Source organism: Carassius auratus, chromosome 15 (assembly GCF_003368295.1).
Source record: "Carassius auratus strain Wakin chromosome 15, ASM336829v1, whole genome shotgun sequence".
In the NCBI taxonomy this organism is placed as follows: domain Eukaryota; kingdom Metazoa; phylum Chordata; class Actinopteri; order Cypriniformes; family Cyprinidae; genus Carassius; species Carassius auratus.
In genome coordinates, this window is record NC_039257.1 from 6,908,401 (window position 1) to 6,928,215 (window position 19,815).

Genomic DNA, 19,815 nt, shown 5'->3' on the forward strand with positions numbered 1-19,815 from the left:
TCTTAAGAAGCTTTAAAGCTCCCATTGATATGGGTTGTTTCTAATTGTTTGCACTTAAAGGACAGTTTACCCAATAATGCAGTTTTTTTTTTCAACCATGATACAACCACGCTCATAAATGTGAACTATCTCTGCATGTGTGTGTGTGTGTATTTGTGCGTGTGCCTTGCCTACTTAAAAACGACTTGCCAAAAAAATAAGCGTAAAAACCACTACTGTTCCATAATTTATTGCCTCCAAATCTGGGCCATGCGAATAGTTAGCTTGCACGGCATGCAGCATGGGCACGCACATGTGAAAGAGCGCCGTTTTCTTTGAAGGCAGTCTCAGAAATGTGTTGAAGGATGCCAATACTAAAACGAAGTGAGCTGGAAAATTGGCCCCTTCTGTTGCAGCAGGACAGGGGTGTGCTGGCCTGCCTTGGGCGAGGTGTGTTCAAGCTGTAAATCATTCATCACAAAAACCTTTTACCGACAGTTCATTCGGTAAGCACGACGTGTGTCCGCCGGCACTCAACCAGTACGAATACAGCGGTGGAAACAAGGTGGGCCAATAACAGATGATTGTGTCTGGCTGATCAATGGCTAACATCAAGCTTTAAATTTAAATTAGAGACCAGTGGAAAATTGGCTCTTTGAAAACTGCTCTATACATGTCCTTAGGCATTGTATTAGCCAGGGCTGAACATTAAAGGAGGTGAGATGAATTGATGTCAAAGTGAATTGTAGATATTTAGCCCTGATATCAGCCATTAACAAACGACGCACCCAACAAACCTTTGAATCACAAAACCTTTCCCTTTCTCAACATGGTTTACTGCGAGTGTGTCTTAAATGACAGCTTGTCATTCTGAACAAGGCCAAGTGCTGGATGTAAAGCTCAGCCTTCAGATGCCACCCTTGCACAGCATGCCATACATTGTGCTGCTTGAGTTATAGCTGAATATAAAAGTCTCAATACAACTGGTCTGTTCATTATGTTATACAGCCGCACGAGTTCATGCAGACAACATTGGTTGGGTATGACGATCTGATTTATAAATGGCCGAACTGGAAATGCAGTGATAGACGGCTTCTCAAACCGCAGAATCATCATTCACTGGAGCATCTCTTTGATTAAGGATGCAGTCCAGGGTTTGATTGCTGGAGCAAGACCAATGGGACATTTTGACGCCCCCGTCACTTCTTTCTCATGACTCCAAGGCTCTGAAAACTAAACAAAGCATCAAATAATAACCCTCCCTCTTCTCTCAATAGAAGTAAATAGAATTAACATCTCCATGACATCTATTATTAATTCCATAATTAAAATCCAGGTATTAAACATCTGCAGATTCATCAGCTGTCCGCCTCTGCATTTTTGCCACCTCCTAAATCCTCATCTGACAACAGGGTATATTCATCTGCACACTTTGCTCAAATCTCTCTCTTTATTATTTACATGCCCCATATGGCAGCTGTTTGTTTAGACCAATTATTTTTAGCTCCTCAACTTGAAACTGCTGCTGTCACCAGAGCAGCTTTTCTCTTTCCTTCTTTTTCCTACCCCTCCCTCCTTCTATGTTTGTATTTGTGTGTGTGTGTGTGTGTGTGTGTGTGTATGTTTGGTGTAATCCAAGGCATACAGGCAGGTGACACATGCACACCCCCTTTTATATATATATATATATTATACAGCTTTTATATATTTGCATTAGCAATAGCCTAAAACAGCTGTTCTCAATTCCAGTCTCATCTCCAGTTCTCCAGCTCTGCATGCATTTTGCATGTCTTTCTTTGTTAATACACATGACTCAGAAAATCAGCTCGTTAGAAGTGAGCTCCGTGCATGAACTGTGTTCCTATAGACATAGTCCATACACAGTGTTCATTGGTCCCTACCACTTTGTCCCTATTCCTGAGCAGGGGAAATCTGTTGAATTTACCTCACTTCAGGAAAATTCATTCACGGATTTGTGCTGTGCAATGTCTTATATAGAATGTTATAAAAAGTTTCTATCAGGCGCTTCATATTTGGAACCCTTAAAGATTCTGTATATAGAACCCTTTAGAGGTTCTTGCCATTGGATCATTCTTTCGATTTAATTTTTGTTTTATTTTAATTTCATGTTTAAGACTTAAAGCTCATATAACTATTTTATCACTAAAACAAGCATAACACATCAAGGTGTTTTGTGATCATTTAAAACAATTTTAATTAACATTTACAATGACAAGCAATATATAACACAGCAATTCACAGTGCAACAGCTCAGGGATTAACATAAATCCATTTTCTTTGTCTATTCATATTATTTTTTTTTTACCAATCTAGAATAGCACTCTCCATTTTAGAAATACTGTTTTTCAACCCCTTCATCTTATCACCCATCCAACATGTCAGTCACTAATATATGCTGATTGCTAGAATCCACCAAAAAACTATTGAATGTTAACTTGAAAAAAGAATCCTAAATAATAAATACAAAACTAAATACATAAAGTAAAATGAAGAATGTCAAAAATTTGTCATCAAATAGTATATTAATTGACAGTCTTATTTTGCATCTCAGCACCAGGTCATTACCCTTTACCTTAAATAAATGTCAATTATTTACAGATAAGCATATATACAATAAAAAATGGCCCATGACAATTTCAGCACTGGGAAGGGCTAAATAGTGCTGACTGAAATGAGTGATGGCTTTTGAATGCTCCATAGTACTGAATAAAAAGGTAGACAGCAAACAGATTATTTCTGGCATCTCTGTGTTATTGGTAAGTGACACATATATTATGATGCTAACTCTCCTTGTGATGAGTAGGACTTGACATCCTAAGATGGGGAATACAAGTCAGAGAAACATTCATTAGATCTATGGAGAATATAGTACAACAGGAAAAAGAAAGGAATCTCTCACAATTAAATCAAATCTTGAAAACTTACTCGAATTAGAGAGGAGTGGTGTTTCATCTGAAGGTAGCTGACCAAACAAGTAATGCTGCACTCCATAGTCTAGACCCTGCAGTGACAGTGCAAAATATGTATTTATTTATCAGTTCAATCATAAGAACCTGCACATAAAATGGTGGAAAGTAGAAGAAGAAAAAATATCAGTAACTTTCAGATTAGCTGATTGACAAGTTTCCCAAAGTTGGTAAAATTACTGTGAAGGAAAAATAAATAAGTATCTTTTGTGTTGTGTTTGTAGCAAGTTGGTCATGTTTCCTCTGACTTCCACTTTTCAGCACGCTTGATGAGGTGGTGGTGAAACTTTAAAAGTGCTCTTTGATAGAGGAACATCTACAACAACCAAATACTTTAATAATATACAGTTACTTAAGCAAAACGAATAATTAACTATATTATAATTGCAAACACCAAATGCTCACAGTTATCCTTAGGAAAAATGGAAAGATGTTTGTAACAGCTGTCTGAAGGTGATTGACCGAACTTTGTTTAATTTTTTCCAATATGTATAAACTTAGCTCCAATACAATCTACAGGGCAATATATATATATATATATATATATATATATATATATATATATATATATATATATATATAGTATATATATATATATATATTCCTTTAGCTTCTTGAAAAAAACGTGTACCGTTAGGCTATCTAGACAATGACAAGGGTTAAGGTTAAAGTAATTGAAATATGCTGAACATTTTCTCACTTACCATTGTTAATCGTCGTTTCTCTCTTTAGCTTCGAATTGAAATCATGGGTGGAATATCCTGTGATGTCCACTTCACAGGGCACAATGTCGAATAAAACAAACGCCTGAAAGCCATAAGAGAAACATACAAAATGTGCAGAAGCAGGGGGCGTGAGGGATTGAAGTTGGAGAACCGCTGGCCTAAAGCAATGCCTAAATTTGCCATTTTAACTAAACCAGCCTGACTGGGGTCTGGACGGTACAAAAAAAGATCCTCTTGAGAGACATAATAGGAGCAGGAATCTAATAGAAGAAAGTAAATAAGGACAAGTCATGCTGACTTCAGCAGCTTAATTATATACATCTTTCCAAGTCACTCTTTCACTCTTAGATATTTATTTAGTAGGCTCTCTCTAATCTCAGACAGATCTATTGGCATCCCAAACCAATTAACTAGTTAAATGACCTGACTTTCAACCGCAACACAACAGAAGCGTAAAAAGCAAGAACTGAAAAAAACATCAATAATAAAACATCCAATCTTGTCCATTTAGCCAGACAGCAGTTGGCAAAGCACAGGGTTTCCCTCATGGGTGATCAGTGCCAGCACCACCTCCATCGTATTAGTCAGTCTGGTGGAGGATGGTTAATATGGGCAACTGGGACTTACCTTTTTAGCTCTAAAATCTCTAGCTCTGGCTAGAAATCAAGGGTTGGAACTGAAAAGCAGCCTATACTGGTCCATACCAATCTTTGCTGTATAAATCAACAATTATATGTATATTGCATATGCATATGGCACAATCTAAAACCTGCAGATCTAAATGCAAAATAAATACATTTTAAAAAAATCAACAGTATGAAAAGCTATTTTCTGTTCCCAGTCCTGCTGCACTGAGTTCAAGGACTTGCAAGGAAACGCTCCCAAGACTTAAGTTCTCTAAAACGGCCACTTTGTAATCACTCTACAAATAATAAAACAATCATAGAAAACAAGTGCTATTTTTACTGAAGAGAGGGCCAAGACAGTATAATTGCTGTCTTACTTTTCCTAAGAGGCTAAATGTGGTGTGATTGATTGAGTGAAAAATATTAGAAGAGTGACCCTCACATAGTTGGAAAAACAATTATAACCGTAATAGCCTGCTAACAGTGGATGAATCAGACCACACACACACACACACACCTTAATTATGTAATTTATTGTTCATGTTAATTTTAAACTGACTTCATGTCTGTTTAATTATTGTGTGCAAAATACTAAATTACCACTGTGTATAATATGCTAACATATATTAAACAAACTTGCCTTGTCTACGTGATTTTTGTTTTACTATCCTTGTGGGGGATGTTTTTTCCTGTCCCTCACACATGCACTTGCTTGCCAAGCTTGTCATCTAAATTATGATTTCCTATTGACACAATTGCAATAATTACCTAATTGCTAATAATTACAATAAACTAAATGTAATCCTAAAAGCCAGCTGAAGTGAATGTGAAAGCCATTATTCTGGAAAAATTCCGAATTTTTTTACATAGGTAAAATGCACTCAAAGATTTACTTTTCATGGTTGTAGTTGATGGAGGACAAAAAATCAGATTTTATTCTACTGTTTAAAAGATTGTTATTTGTTAATACTTGGTTCTGCAATGTTTCTGTAAAAGTAAAGATTACACTGTAACCAAAAATTGGTATAAAATTATAAAGTAATAATTGTAATAATTTTCGAACTATATTAAGTTTTTTAATGTATTTGAGTGTGTTCTTGATGAAATAATTTCAAGCAGCATAACAGACTTCTTTCAAAAACATTATATCTAGGACAACTCTAGTGTGTATAATTTATGTACTCCTTTATCTATTTATTTACATTTGTGTGTGTGTGTGTGTGCGCGCACCATATTTTACCATATATTCCATCATGAAGGAAATACAGCCAAGTATTAATGAGGACTATTTAAAAAAATCTGAAACTGGCAAATATGGCAAATCACTCACACGGTGAAACACAGGTATATTAATTATCTCAGCCTTTTATTATTGTTGTTATTAATTAACCACAACAGAATGTTGCCACTGCAACATTTTATTTAATAAATAGTAACCTCACTTTCTCTGTCTCTTTCTCTCTCCTTCTTTCTTATATGAAGGGATTTAGCTTAGGCTAGCATGCTACTGTGATGAAAAGCAAATAAACACCTTGTCATTTTATACTATGATAAATAGTTGTTACATTAGTTAGCATAAGCTCATCGCTAACTAGCAAGCTTAGGGTGGGCTGTTTTGGGGAAACAGAACCACCAAGTCACATTAAGGAGGTGGATCACACAAATATAATAAAGTCAATGTGTACTGTAATTGCTGCAATTAATCACTGCACGAAACTAATAGCCACTTCAAACAAATGTCACATAAATTAATGTAGATCATAATGAAATCTGATTATTCAATGTACAGTGGTTGGTTATTCAAATACTAAAGCCTCAATCAGTTCTCAAACAAAGGTCTGCCGAGATCGGCCTCGCTTTCCAGATAATTGGTTTTCACACCACCAAAGCGACCTTGCGACATGATGACATTGTGGTACTTTTCTTTCCCTAAAACAGCTCATCCTGACCTTTATATTCTTAACAAATTACCTGACACAAAGACCAGCGGCCTTCAACCTTTTTTCAGGCCAAGGACCTGGATGTGGAATTTTAAGCTTGGCCTATAAAGACATGCTATTAAACTATTTACATTCCGTATTTTGTACATCTAAAATGTTTATTTCAAAGGCTTTGTGATATAAACATCTTAAATGAGTCACATACTTGCAGATTATGTATTAATTTAATAAGCTGAACCTCTAAATGTTAGCTTGGGTTGAAGTTAATACTCTTGTGCATTTGTTTAATGCATATTTTCACAACAATAATTGGCAGATCCTGTTCAAGCCCCCTGATTAGGTCTAAATGTGTCAGAAGGACAAAGATGAAATTGGTTCAGTGATACATTAATCTTGATTTTGTGTGCAACACAGCAAACGCTACACTTTTGTTCAGGAACAGAAAGAGATATATTTTTTTACCCCCCAGTCTATGATTAATTCATCTAATGTCTGTCTAACCATAACCACAGTTTAACTTAGAAAATAACATTTGCAATGACTAAAAACTCACTTGATTTCCCTTTGGCTATGCAAACAAGGCTCAAACCAATCAATGTGAAGCTTTATTGCTTTGCCATTAACTTGATTGTCAAACACTGTGTGTATGTGTGAACATCAGCATGAACACCTATTATGTGAAAGCATGTCATTTGCGGACTTGTGCAAGGCAACAAACAGCCAAGTGCTTATCAGGGTCCTTAGAGAGAAACAGGAAATTGAGTTTATCCAGTGTAATGGTGGGCAGAGTCACGCAGGGAAACAGACGGACCATTTCTCTCCTATTAGCAACCATGTGTTATTCATGAGGGCGAATTTAGTGTGAACTATGTTTCATTGATATTCCGTGCACTTACTTTGCGCTGACTGTCTGGGGACCAAAGCCATTCTGTTTTATGCTTTTATTTATTTATTTATTGCCACGCTTAAAATCTGCATGGCATGAAAAGGAACAGTTACCGGTCAGTGGGGTGACAAGGTCAAACATTGAGGCCATTGCAGGCCGTTTAATCAGTCTCGGCTTAACAAGCCTTCAACAGTGATAGAAGGGTTAAGAAAAGACAGACAGATAATGAAAGAAAGAATAAGAGAATGAACTGACGAAGTTTTATGATTGAGACTGGCGGCTAAAAATAACATGAAACCACGGAAAATGCCACACACAACAACAACATGACTTCCATTGTTCCACAGCCATAATCCTTCTCTGAGTCTCGGGAGCTGGGATTGGTGTTATTGATCGAAGCACTATGGAGTGGTCAAAACAAACTTATTAATTTGATTCAGTGACACAGGCTCATTGCGAGCAAAAAAAAGAAAGAAAAAAAAGACAATACTCATCCACATCTTCTGTATTCAGTAAATGACAACCCTTTGGCCCCTGTGCCATCCCTCTTTCTTGTTATTACCTCTCATCCTGCTATTGCCCTTCGCCATTCTCCACAGCACTAAAAATACCCTGCCTCTCCTATTCTCTCTCTCAACTTGTCTCTGGATGAGGAGGGTGTAAATTGCTGTGTGCATGGGATCCATGAGGGCTCACAGAGGACCAGGATCAGGGAGGTGACAGGTGTGAGGCAGCAGATCTCTCTGGAGTTAGTTTAGTACTGCAAGGTGGAGAAAAGAAGAAGAAAAAACTGGGCTGGGTGAGGGCTGGTGTGATATGGAGATGAATATACTCAAACATTAAAATTAAGGGGACAGGGGTTGAATAAATGCCTATGTGTATATATATATATAATCCCTCAGAGCTATGTTGAAGGAAGGACCAGTCATATCTAGAGATGATTTTGGGGTGGGCTTGTTTGATTTAGGCCAGTGGACATGCAACCACCATGAAACCACCCAGAACCCTTAGCAACCGCACACCAGCACACTAAACCACTCAGCTACTACAAAAAATATAGCTACTACAGATGATCACTCAGAACACCATTGGGAACCATTAAAACATTTCCTTTCTCTCCTAAGAGAGCTCTAAGATGAGTTGTACCTGACGGGAAGCCGCCAACAGTCATCTCGTCAATGCCTCATCCTGTTCTTGCTTACAGTTTATAACGAGCACAACAAGATGTGGCGTGCCCCTTACTCAGCCAGAGTAAATCCCTCTACAGTAATGGCTCTCACCACCATTGATGGCATTGACAACCAGGGATAAAGCAAGTGCCCCCTGCTCTGGAGGAAGCAGTTGCTGCTCATCTGTGCCCACCATCTGCCCTTGGATTGAAGGCCCACACAGTGCATCCAACTAAACCCTGCAGGACTACCTCAGTGCTCACCAATAGGGCCCTGCATACAATGGCAGGTCTCCTAGTGTTTCAAGCCAAGTTTCATCGCAGTACGGATGAGTCTGCCCAAGAACAACAGGAAGCTTTCAAAGAGCTGTGCACAGCAACAGACTTGGCTCTGCATGCCTCAAATGCAACGGCAAAGGCGATGGCCAGTTTGATGGTGCTGGAGCGCCCCCTCTGGTTAAACCTCACTGAGATCAGGCATGCTGTCTTTCCTTGACTCACTGGTTTTGCCAAAGTGCCTGTTCAGCCCCGTGGTGGACAGCTTTGCAGAAAGGTTTTCAGAGGCTCAAAAGATGTGGCACTCAGCCTGCAAAGCCAGCACAGCCTCAGCGGAAATCTGAACCTGGGCTGCAGCAGTGCCCCTAGATGGCGAAAAGCTTCCACTTTCTGAAGTGTCAAGGTCCCTGCCCACGAACTGTGCTGAACCCCAAGCTGCCTAAGCCATCTTGATGCACTAGTGAGGAAGAGGAGAGGCTTTATTCTCACCTCAGCTGGAACGCCCTGCAAAACTGCTTGCTTTCATCCTCCATCACTCCGAGCACCTTTGAGCAATGGAGTTTCATTTCCAGCAGGTCACGTCCTGCATAGGCAGCATGTACCCAAATGTTTTACTGCTGTGATAGCGGAAACCCATACAATAAAGAGCAAATTTCCTCTTCACAGTATCTCATAAACTCACGCAAATGCATGTTCCCTGCCTTTTCTCTGCAAGCTCTCATTCACAAAAATAAACACTCTTCGCCCCTGTTTCACTCCTTGGGCAGCCATTCCAGGATTGTTGAGTTGAATTTTAAAAATAATTCAGCGAGCTTACTTGCTTCATTTCACCCACATGCCACCTTGTTTCAGAGCCATTTTTCAAACTTCTGTTCCGGACAAAGAAGCGCTCGTTCTCCAACAAGAAGTGCAGACATTGCTTGCAAAAGGTGCTGTGGAAATAGTGCTCACAGCGAGTCAGACATTTTCAACCGCTACTTCCTCGTTCCAAAGAGAGATGGCAGGCTCAGACCCATTCTGGATCTCAGACAACTGAACTACTCACTTAATCATCTCCCAGCGAGAGTAAGCAATATTATTTTGGAGGCAAGAGCACTGTCTAAAAGGAGACTTTACAGAAGGGGTGTCAAACTTAATTCCTGGAGGGCCTGAACCCTAATTAAACACACCTAATCCCACTAATCAAGTCCTTCAGGCTTATTTGAAAACTACATGGTATGTGTTTTGGAGCAGGGCTGGAACAAAACTCTACAGGGCTCCGGCCCTCCAGGAACTCAGTTTGACACTCCAGCTTTACATTCTAAAAAGGTTGGTCTTCCTTTACTGGTGTTCAGAATGAAGTTTGGATCCAATATCATGTGACGTTTCCCACGTGCTAGCCTTTTTGCAAGAACTGCTGGATAAGGGGTGCACCCAGTGAACCATTCACTCAAAGTTGACCAATTGATCGGCAGAACCTACCTGATCCTTAAGTTCTTAAAGGGTGCATGGAGACAGAATCCTCCTCGCCCTTAGACTGTGCCATCTTGGGACTTTTCTATAGTCATGTGGGCCCTAAGAGGGCCCCCCTTCGAGCCGCTCAGTTCGGCCGATTTGTGACCCTTATCACTTAAATCGGCCTTCCTCAGATAAGAGAGTGACTTGCTTAGTGTGTTACTTGCAAGCACTGTCAATCAGCACCTCGTGCCTTGAGTTTGGGCCTAATGACTGTAAAGAAATTCTAAAACCAAGACATGGTTATCTTTCTAAAGTGCTCTCAACTCTGTTCAGAGCTCAGATGATCTCCCTATTGTCACTGATGGTGAGCAGGGTCTGAACATGGTCTGTCCAGTAAGGGCTATGAGAGTATACTTAGAGCCCAAGCCTGTTTAGACAGCCAGCTTTTTGTTTGCTTTAGAGGCCGCCATAAAGGACTGCTGGCCACAAAGCAGCAACTTTCTTGCTGGATCGTCGATGCGATAGCCTTGGCTTACACATCAGAAGGCTTGCAATGCCCTATACAGTAGGTATGACTGCCTATTCCACGAGAGGGATGGCCTCCTCCTAGGCTTTGTCCAGTGGAATTTCTATTGATGAGATCTGTGCAGCCGACAGCTGGTCTTCGCAGTCCACATTTGCCAGACTCTATAACTTAGACGCCCCAGCTTTACAGGTGTAAGTTCTTTCAGTTTAGTGTACCACTCTTCCCTCTTGGGCGAAGCTGGTTTTATTAGTGCTTCTCAGCCTCTAGCTTGGGGGCAAAATGTTGTCATTCTTAGGGGTGCTTATTAGTGCTCCAGGACTGGGCTTGCAGAGCAGGATGTCCTGTATCTGCTCATAACATGGTGTGACTTGATGGATTCTCCTTTACGTCTTCATGTAATTGGAGAGACCATTCAAAAGGGAACACTCCGGTTACTAAAGTAACCTTGGTTCCCTGAGATAAGGGAATGAGCATTGCGTCACTTGCCATGCTATTAGCTGCATGCAAATCAATGACTGTTGCTTCAGTCGAATGATCTGATGAATGGCACTCTGAGCCAACTTATAAAGGGGTTGTCTCCGCCCTCTCTGGTGTGCTAAAGTGTAAAGTGCCGCATCAACAGTTTCAGTGTTTAGACGTGCTCAGATTTCGTTATTGCATTGGACCGATTGGAATTAAGAGCAAAGGTCTGTTTAAATGCAGACGAGAGCTGCGTTTGAATTATAATAGTTTTTTTACCTAGTTGTAGTGATGTTCACACTTGCATATGCCTTTTGAAAACCTTAGGCCGGTGACACACTGGCATATTGCACCTGTCAAACATAGTCTATTTTGCCGTCAATACTGTTGACGGTGTCCTTTATCAGTAGGCTTTATATTTATGCTCAACATGAAGTATAGATATTGTTGTCGTGAAGACAAGATCCTGGTCTGTCGTCGGCCTCCCTCTATGTCACCTACAGCAGCAGCAGCGCGCCAGCACCACATCAGGCACGATTTTGGTGTGTAAAGACACAGAAAACGCGAAGCAGGTTTCATGCAACTGACACGCAGCAGAAATGCCACGCTCACGCCACGCAGCCAGTTTGTCACCGGCCTTAGAATCAGCTGCAGGGCGGGATCTGCACTGAACGCGGAGACTTCCACCACTTAATATGTTTGTTTGGAAACACGAAAATGTACCTATGTTCCGCATACAAAATATTGCATTCGGTCATTCGGTACACACGTGCACCTTACCGAAAGCCCTGTAACGAAACGGTCCAGTGCGAATACACGTACCATTACATATATATATATCAACTTATGCTGTTATGTGCAAGGTGATACTCAGTTCTCTTGAAGATTTATATAGAAAAACAGAAGGAAAAGCAGGAGTTTGAGGAAAATAATTATACCTGCAGTGTGACAAAAGCTGTGACAAACGGAGGGAAGCAAAAGAATGTGTGATTAGGTGATACGCCTCCACAAAAGCCAATGCTATGCCAAAGGAATATGTCTATTATGTAAAGTGCTGATGAAGAATTTCATTATATGTGATATGCAAAGTTTAATGCAAAGGGGTTTGCCAACAGACGTAAACAGCCAGCGAGTAAAATACTAAAGGGAAAAGGCTCAGCAGCTCCACCAGCCAAAGCAGAGTTGTTTGCTTTTTCTTTTCCGATTTATTTGGCTGAAATCCCCGGTAGCTTAACTTTCCATAAGCAACACGGAATACACACTCTTGTTAACTCACTCAAAGAACAGGTGTCATACTAATAAAACAGTGAAAGAATGAAAAATACCCAGTACTGATTGTATAACAGCTAAGTAATATTGGATGACTACACATCTCATTATTTTAGATCTTTTAAACATTGAGGTGTTTATTAAAATCAATCTTTTGAGCTCCTCATCTCAGCTAGGTAATTCTCGAACCCATGGCTGTATGAGCAGTTGATCTGAACACACAGCACTAAGGTTTTTTTAAGGCTTGTGAATCAGACATCATCAGTTTGTTGTCTGATCTAGGGCGGAGATAGTGTATGGGTTCTATGATCCCTCATGACAATACTCTGAAAATTCCCCAGAACTTTGCCATCCTCTTTGGGTGGTTTGTGTAAAGAATGTCAAATGTTTACCATCTTTGCTAAAATACAGTTTTGAACCATATCCAGGCAAGTTTTCTGCTAAATACAGATGAGCAAATATGCAACGGTAGAGTAATTTGTATTTCTGTTCCAGGTTACTGTTTACGGTTAGCTGAACGACATCACTAGAACAACAAAAAAAAAATGTTGCATGTACATGCAAGGCCCATGGAGGGAGCTTGTGAAGGGTTCCGGTTGCTTATTTAGTCTGTTGGTGAGGACATACAGTATTCAATTTTGGCATGCTGTTAGGACAAATGGGATTACATGTCCACTCTGAGAGCGAGGCTCAAGTGCAGGTGAGGCAAGCTGCTTGGGCACTGTCACCAGACGCCCAGGGAATCATTGCTAAAGGTCAGCAGAGTCTGCGTGTGAATGCCACAGCTTAGACACATTTGGTGTTTAAAGGCATTCCAATAAATATCCGCTCATCTCCTGTAAAAGCATAATTCCCGCCTCTGTATTTTGAGGCAGAAACCTGGAGGATTATGGTGATGTTAAGAGGCAGCGGGAGCGAATCAATTTTGAGTGAATGACAGGAATGATGCTTTGAATAATGCATTTTTGAAAAGAGGGGCGGGGGTAAAGCCGCCACTCATGAGCAAATGGGACTCTTATAATAGTGGAAAATTTTCTCTTTCCCTGTCATTCTGTGTGAAGATGAATTGGTGGATAAGTTACACAAAATGGCTCCAAGGAAGCATGTCAGAAAGCAGCAGGGGTATTGTATGCCTCTCAGAGGCTTAACGCAGGTTTAACTAAGCACTCAAGAGGTTGTTGGTAGGCTCTAGGATCAGTCTCCGCAGAAGCAGGGTGAGCCCGACTTAAACACACACGGACAGAATAAATACTCGTAAAATACCAGATTTTGCTGCTTCCCTGAAGGGCTCAATAGCCTCTAAAGCGATTCTATTTTCTTTTCATTGTTTATTTCCATTTCAAAAGAGGATTAGTTTCATAGGCAAACCTTATATCATTGAAAGTCACAACGATCGCGTCTGAAAAGGCCATCCTAGACCAGATGAGCTTCAACAAAATTTGATTTAGTCTTTCAGAAGAAGTTGGTTTAGATGCAAGGAAGTTTAGGTGGTTAAGTGAGTTAATGGGATAGTTTTCCCAAAAATCATATAGTCACCCTCATGTCCTTTTAAACCCTTATTCTGTGGAAATAGTAAATAGTATTCTCTATGTCTAAATGTATTTTTGTCTTACAGTGAAACTCAGTATGGCCCAGTTTTGTTCAGACCTCAACATTTCTCAAAATATCTTCTTTTATGTCACACATTCAATGACAAAAATAGTAGATATTATATGAGTTTGGAATAACATGAGGGTGAGTAAATCGATACAATTTTCATTTTTGGCTCAACTATTTCTTTAAGAGCTCCTGGGGAAACAAATAAAAACATACACTGCTGCTCTTTTCTACAGAATTTGATTACCACGAGTATAAGGCACAGAGCATCTAAAGAAAGCACAATTTAATGTGCCAGACGTGAGAGGACACATCAGTGAAATGGTGTGTTATGTTACATTTTTAGCCTTTTTATATAAACTGCATATGTATTTATGACATTGTTTACCTTGAGGCATGCAAATCTTCACAGATTGATGCAACAGCATGCAGATACTATTGACAATGAGCTTGTGTCAAAATGATGATGAAGACATTGGCCTAGATGTTTGATCTTTATTTGAAGACATTATTCACTGAACAATGATCACCAGCTCGGTACATCAGTAGTCTTAAAATGTCAAACTTCCATATATATTTGTTCAGGAAAGTTTCTATATTAATGATATGGAAAAAGTGGATGGAAAAAGCCTTATAGTGTCTTCACTCAACGCTCAGTAAAGTAAAGTGTCTACATTTAATGAGACACCTGAGCTTATTTGTCTTTCACAGGTTTTTATAGTTCTGGGGGCAATTATGGTGAAACTTTCTCAAAGAAGAACAAGCAGCAAATTTCTTTACAATACAGAATTTATGACTCGAATACAAATAACAAACACTAAGTCTGTCTCTTTCATTCTCTCAATATCTTTCTAGGCTGTGGGCTGGAGTTCCTGCTGGTACTCTGTGGGCTGGAGCTCTCCTGGTCCTGCCCACGTCACTGCATTTGCTACATGGCCCCAAGCACTGTCAGCTGCCAAGCCCACAACTTCCTGTCCGTCCCGGAAGGCATCCCTCCACACAGTGAGCGCATCTTCCTCCAAAACAACAAGATCCATCGACTGCTGCGGGGCCACTTTAGCCCTACAACAGTTACTCTTTGGATTTACTCCAACAATATCACGTATATCGAACCAACTACTTTCCAAGGGTTCACCTTGCTGGAGGAATTGGACCTAGGAGACAATCGCCACCTACGTTCACTGTCTGCAGAAACCTTTCACGGGCTCAACCGGCTCCATGCCCTCCATCTATACCGCTGTGGCCTCAGTGCACTGCCGAATAACATCTTCCAGGGTCTCCGCAACCTCCAGTATCTCTACTTGCAGGTAAGACACTCACATAACTGCTTTCGTAACAAAATGAAATGGCACTGGATGTCAACTATTGTTGTAGTATACATATAACTAATATTTTGTTTCTGTGTCTAAAGGACAACCATTTGGAGTATTTGCAGGATGATATTTTTGTGGACTTGCACAACTTGAGCCACCTGTTTCTTCACGGGAACCGACTGTGGAGCCTGCACCAAAATACATTTAGAGGACTGGGTGCTTTGGACCGGCTGCTACTTCACCACAACCAACTTCAGTCGGTGGACCGCCTGGCATTCCATGACCTGCGACGGCTCACTACCCTCTATTTGTTCAACAACTCCTTGACAGAGTTAGCTGGAGAGTGTCTGACCCAGCTACCTGCACTGGAGTACCTTCGCCTCAACGACAACCCTTGGGAGTGTGATTGTAAGGCTTTATCACTGTGGGACTGGCTCAAAAAGTTTCGGGGGTCCACGTCGTCAGTGGGTTGTGTAGCACCGGTAGAACTGGCAGGCAAAGATCTGAAGCAGCTGAAGAAAGAGGACTTCCCAAATTGTTCTGGATCGGAATCCCTGCACCAAAGTAAGATCAAGACTTGGGCAGGAACGGATAAAGTCTCACTGAAGCCTCCACAAACACACCCACACCACCCCCAACTGAATGAACAATACCCTTCCCCTCCCTCTCCCCTACCGCAACCACCCCCTGCCATAAATGGTGTACATGCAGGACCGGGAGGGACTCTGGGCATAGTCCCTGCTCAGAGGCCAGGCCGCTCTCGGAACTGCACACGCCAACGTGTCAGGGGCAGCAAGGGAAAGGGACCTAATGAGGTCCACATCCTAAAGGAGATGGCGGATAAGGAGTACTCCTCTCCCGATTTCACCGGGAAATATGATGAAACATCTTCTGATGGTTCAAACACCCGCAGAAAGCACAAATGTACCCCCCGGACCTCTGTGCAACCCCCTAGTGGGGTCCAGCAAGCCAACAACTGGGGACACTCTCATCATACACATTTCTTTCTCTCTAATATTCTGGGACTGCTTGTGTTCATTCTGCGCTGAACTATGATGCTGGAGCATCGTGGCATCAAGGATACGCCGCAGTCCCCAGATCAGCTCTAGCTCCAGCATTACCAGGCCTAATAATGTGTGTATGTTTGTATGTGTGAGTGATAATGTGTACTACATTGTATAAGGAGCTTTGCCATTTAGACTGAAATAAATGAAGACTGAACACCGGATGTTATCAAATAAACTCCAAATTTGGGAGTACAAGAAGAATAGTGAAGCAAACTGAACATGCTTGCACTGCCACTGTAGTTCTTTTTTTTTTTTTTTTTGTCCTTTGTTGGTCTGGTCTATCCCCCTCTAAATGGAAAACCAATTCAATGAAAGGAAGCACAGATAACCAAATAAATGTATAGAAAGAATGCGTAATAGGAGGCACAAGTTAGCAACATAAATGGAGATTGTGTTTAGAAAGCATGTCCTACTGCTTCACCATATAGAAACAAACATATAGGAGATCATCAAATGCTCCTATTTCTATAAGTACACTGTCCTGTGTTAAATATATTACATTATTGCCAAATAGAGGCACAAATATATCACTGCAAATTCTCCTATGTTCAGGAGTTTCAACCATTGGTAGGACTTGCTTTCTTCTCCGAAGGAATATTATACACAGAATGATGTGAAACAAAAAGTGTTATATGAAATTAAAAAGTGTTATAAAAAAATCCTAAACTGAATAGCCAGTACATAAGCACATCCATTCTCCTTTCCTTAGAAAAGTTAAGGCCTAAATACAACATTATTTTCACTTTAGATGATTGTTTGTTTTTGTTGCCCTTTCAGTAACTTCCTATATTTATTTTTCATATTTTCTTTGCTTTTGCCCTAAAAACTTGACTTCAGGTGAATCACACTTATTTTGTATTGTATTGTTTTATAACAGAACATAAAAGCCAATGGTTATACTAGCTGCTATATTGTTTATAGAAGCAAATGAGACCCATTTTACCTCATCTGCTTCCAAAAAACACAATTTGTCTGTGTGCGTGTGTGTGTGTGTCCAGTATAAAAAGCTATGAAAAAAAATAGAGTTGTGTTTGTTTCTTGTCCTCTGTGTTGTTAGTTTTGTTTGGCTGTGACTCAGAGGACTTAGAAATGGACTGCTGATGGGGGCGTCGACTCTGGAGGGGACACAGGTCTAATTGAAGTGAACTCTATTTTGAAAAGCGCCTTCAGCCTAAGCCCGCCATTGAAAACATAGACACCTCTCTTTCTTAGAAGCGGTGTGAAATCAACCGTTTTAACAAGACAGACAAGAAGAAAAGAAAACAACAATAAAAAACACACACAAAAACTAAATGTATCTTTAAGAGACTCAATGACAAAAAACACATTTCGAATTTAGCATGGCTAAAAAAAAGACCTTTTGCAGCCATCGGCCTGCTTGATTGCCTCTACAGTGTCTGCTGTGAATGCAAATGGGAGACCAAGAAAGGGACAATCACCTGAACACTTGGGACACTACGGATGACAGACAGTCTGCTGTCACAGATGCTGTGGAGTACAGGAGAATTATGCCTCCTGTTCTAAGAAACACTTTGTAAAAATAAGGAGAACTGTATCATCACAATCTGCAATGGAAATATTAATCAGTACTATGACACAGACATCATTAATGACATTTCTGATTACAACAGGGTTCCTAAATCTCTGAAGAACCTCTCTTCATAAGGCAATTATTATTTTTATAATTATTATGATTTGATTTATTTTCCTTTAGTTGTTTTTTTTTTGTTGTTGTTGTTATTTGTTTGTTTGTTTACACATTTATTTGGTATGTCCGTAGGGCACCATTTTCTGACTAAACTGCACAATCCAGTCTGCTCTCGTCCCTCCCTTTCTCTCTCTTCTGTGTCTCTCCATCCTAGTGATTTGACTTTTAATGAGTCATTCTCAAAAAACAAGAAAAAAATGTTTATAAAGATATTAAAATCTATATCTTCTTATGTTAAATGTGTTGTTTACATTACTTTGCTTGTGTGTTTTCTAGATGCCAATGTGGCCCGACAGAAGATGCCTTTTTACATACTTCCACCTCTCCTTGCCTTAAATATTCATTTAAAATTTGGATATTTGATAAGTGAAAAAGAATGTATATACTGAAACGTATTTGAAATACATTTACTTTAATGCTAAGTCAAGCGATATGTCAGTAATTATTTTAATAGATTTAAACTAAATTTATTTTAAAACTCAAATTCAAAAAACCTGGGACACTGTACAAATTGTGAATAAAAACAGAATGCAATGAGGTGTCAATATTTTATTCAGATTACACAATAGATGACATATCAAATGTTTAAACAAATGTTTCATCAAATGTTGAGAAAATTTATAATTTTAAGGGAAAATTTGTTGATTTTAAATTTCATGGCATCTCAACACATCTCAAAAAGGTTGGGACAAGGCCATGTTTACCACTGTGTGGTATCCCCTCTTCTTTTTATAACAAAACAAGGAGACAAGTTGCTCAAGTTTAGGAATAGGAATGTTGTCCCATTCTTGTCTAATCATCGGATCATGTTTAGATCCGGCTTCTTTTTTGACCTATAGAGTTTTAGCGGTCAATGGCGAATGGCACAGTGGATTGTGTTCACCGACAATGTTTTCTGGAAGTATACCTGAGCCCATGTTGTGATTTCCATTACAGTAGCATTCCTGTATATGATGCAGTGTCATCTAAGGGCCCCGAAGATCTCAGGCATCCAGTATGGTGTTCTGGCCTTGACCCTTACGCACAGAGATTGTTCCAGATTCTCTGAATCTTTGTATGATATTATGCACTGTAGTTGATGATAACTTCAAACTCTTTGCAATTTTTCTCTGAGAAACCTTTGATTTACTATTTTTTGCCACACCATAGGGGGAATTGGTGATCCTCTGCCCATCTTGACTTCCGAGAGACACTTCCACTCTGAGAGGCTCTTTTTTTATACCAATCATGTTGCCAATTGACCTAATAAGTTTCAAATTGGTTCTCCAGCTGTTCCCTTATGAGTACATTTAACTTTCCTGGCCTCTTATTGCAACCTGTCCCAACATTTTTGGAATGTGTAGCTCTCATGAAATCCAAAATGAGCCAATATTTGGCATTACATTTCAAAATGTCGCACTTTCAACATTTGATATGTTATCTATATTCTATTGTGAATAAAATATAAGTTTATGAGATTTGTAAATTATTCCATTCCTTTTTTACTCAATTTGTACAGTGCCCCAACCGTTTGTATATGACTTTCTCTAATAGGGAAGAACTTGTTCTTTTTTAAATATCTAAAACATTCAATTACTCTAAAAGCTAGATTTAATATAGGACATTTTCAGAGTTAATTTTTCTTAACTCTTAATTAACAACCGCTACTACAGTGCAATTCCAAAATTGGTTGAAATTCAATTTTAAATTAAAATTTGAATTCAGTTAAAATGATCTTGTTTTTAGGATGTTTTTATTGGAAAACAAGACAATAATACTGATTATCCCACACACTGTCTCAACATGCTCTACTTTACCTGTCTCTCTGGATCCCACACCACAGCTTCCTGGATCTGAATTGAATTTACCTCTAT

At 39.7% G+C, this 19,815-nt stretch overlaps 1 protein-coding gene across 1 annotated transcript; it reads left to right on the plus strand.

The window, feature by feature from the left end:
• The first annotated feature begins 14,020 nt into the window (after positions 1–14,020).
• LOC113114885 (reticulon-4 receptor-like 1) lies at positions 14,021–18,447 on the plus strand. The gene is made up of 2 exons (XM_026281960.1): positions 14,021–15,181; positions 15,286–18,447. Exons 1-2 carry the CDS (start codon positions 14,807–14,809, stop codon positions 16,234–16,236), a joined length of 1,326 nt encoding a protein of 441 aa, XP_026137745.1. The 5' UTR covers positions 14,021–14,806; the 3' UTR covers positions 16,237–18,447.
• The last annotated feature ends 1,368 nt before the right edge of the window (positions 18,448–19,815 follow it).

What these genes read in the sequence shown, in the direction of transcription:
- LOC113114885 (XM_026281960.1), top strand. Translation starts at nt 14,807, where the DNA reads ATGGCCCCAAGCACTGTCAGCTGCCAAGCCCACAACTTCCTGTCCGTC. An exon ending in TCCAGTATCTCTACTTGCAG is followed by an intron (nt 15,182 to 15,285) that starts GTAAGACACTCA and finishes CTGTGTCTAAAG; the next exon opens with GACAACCATTTGGAGTATTT.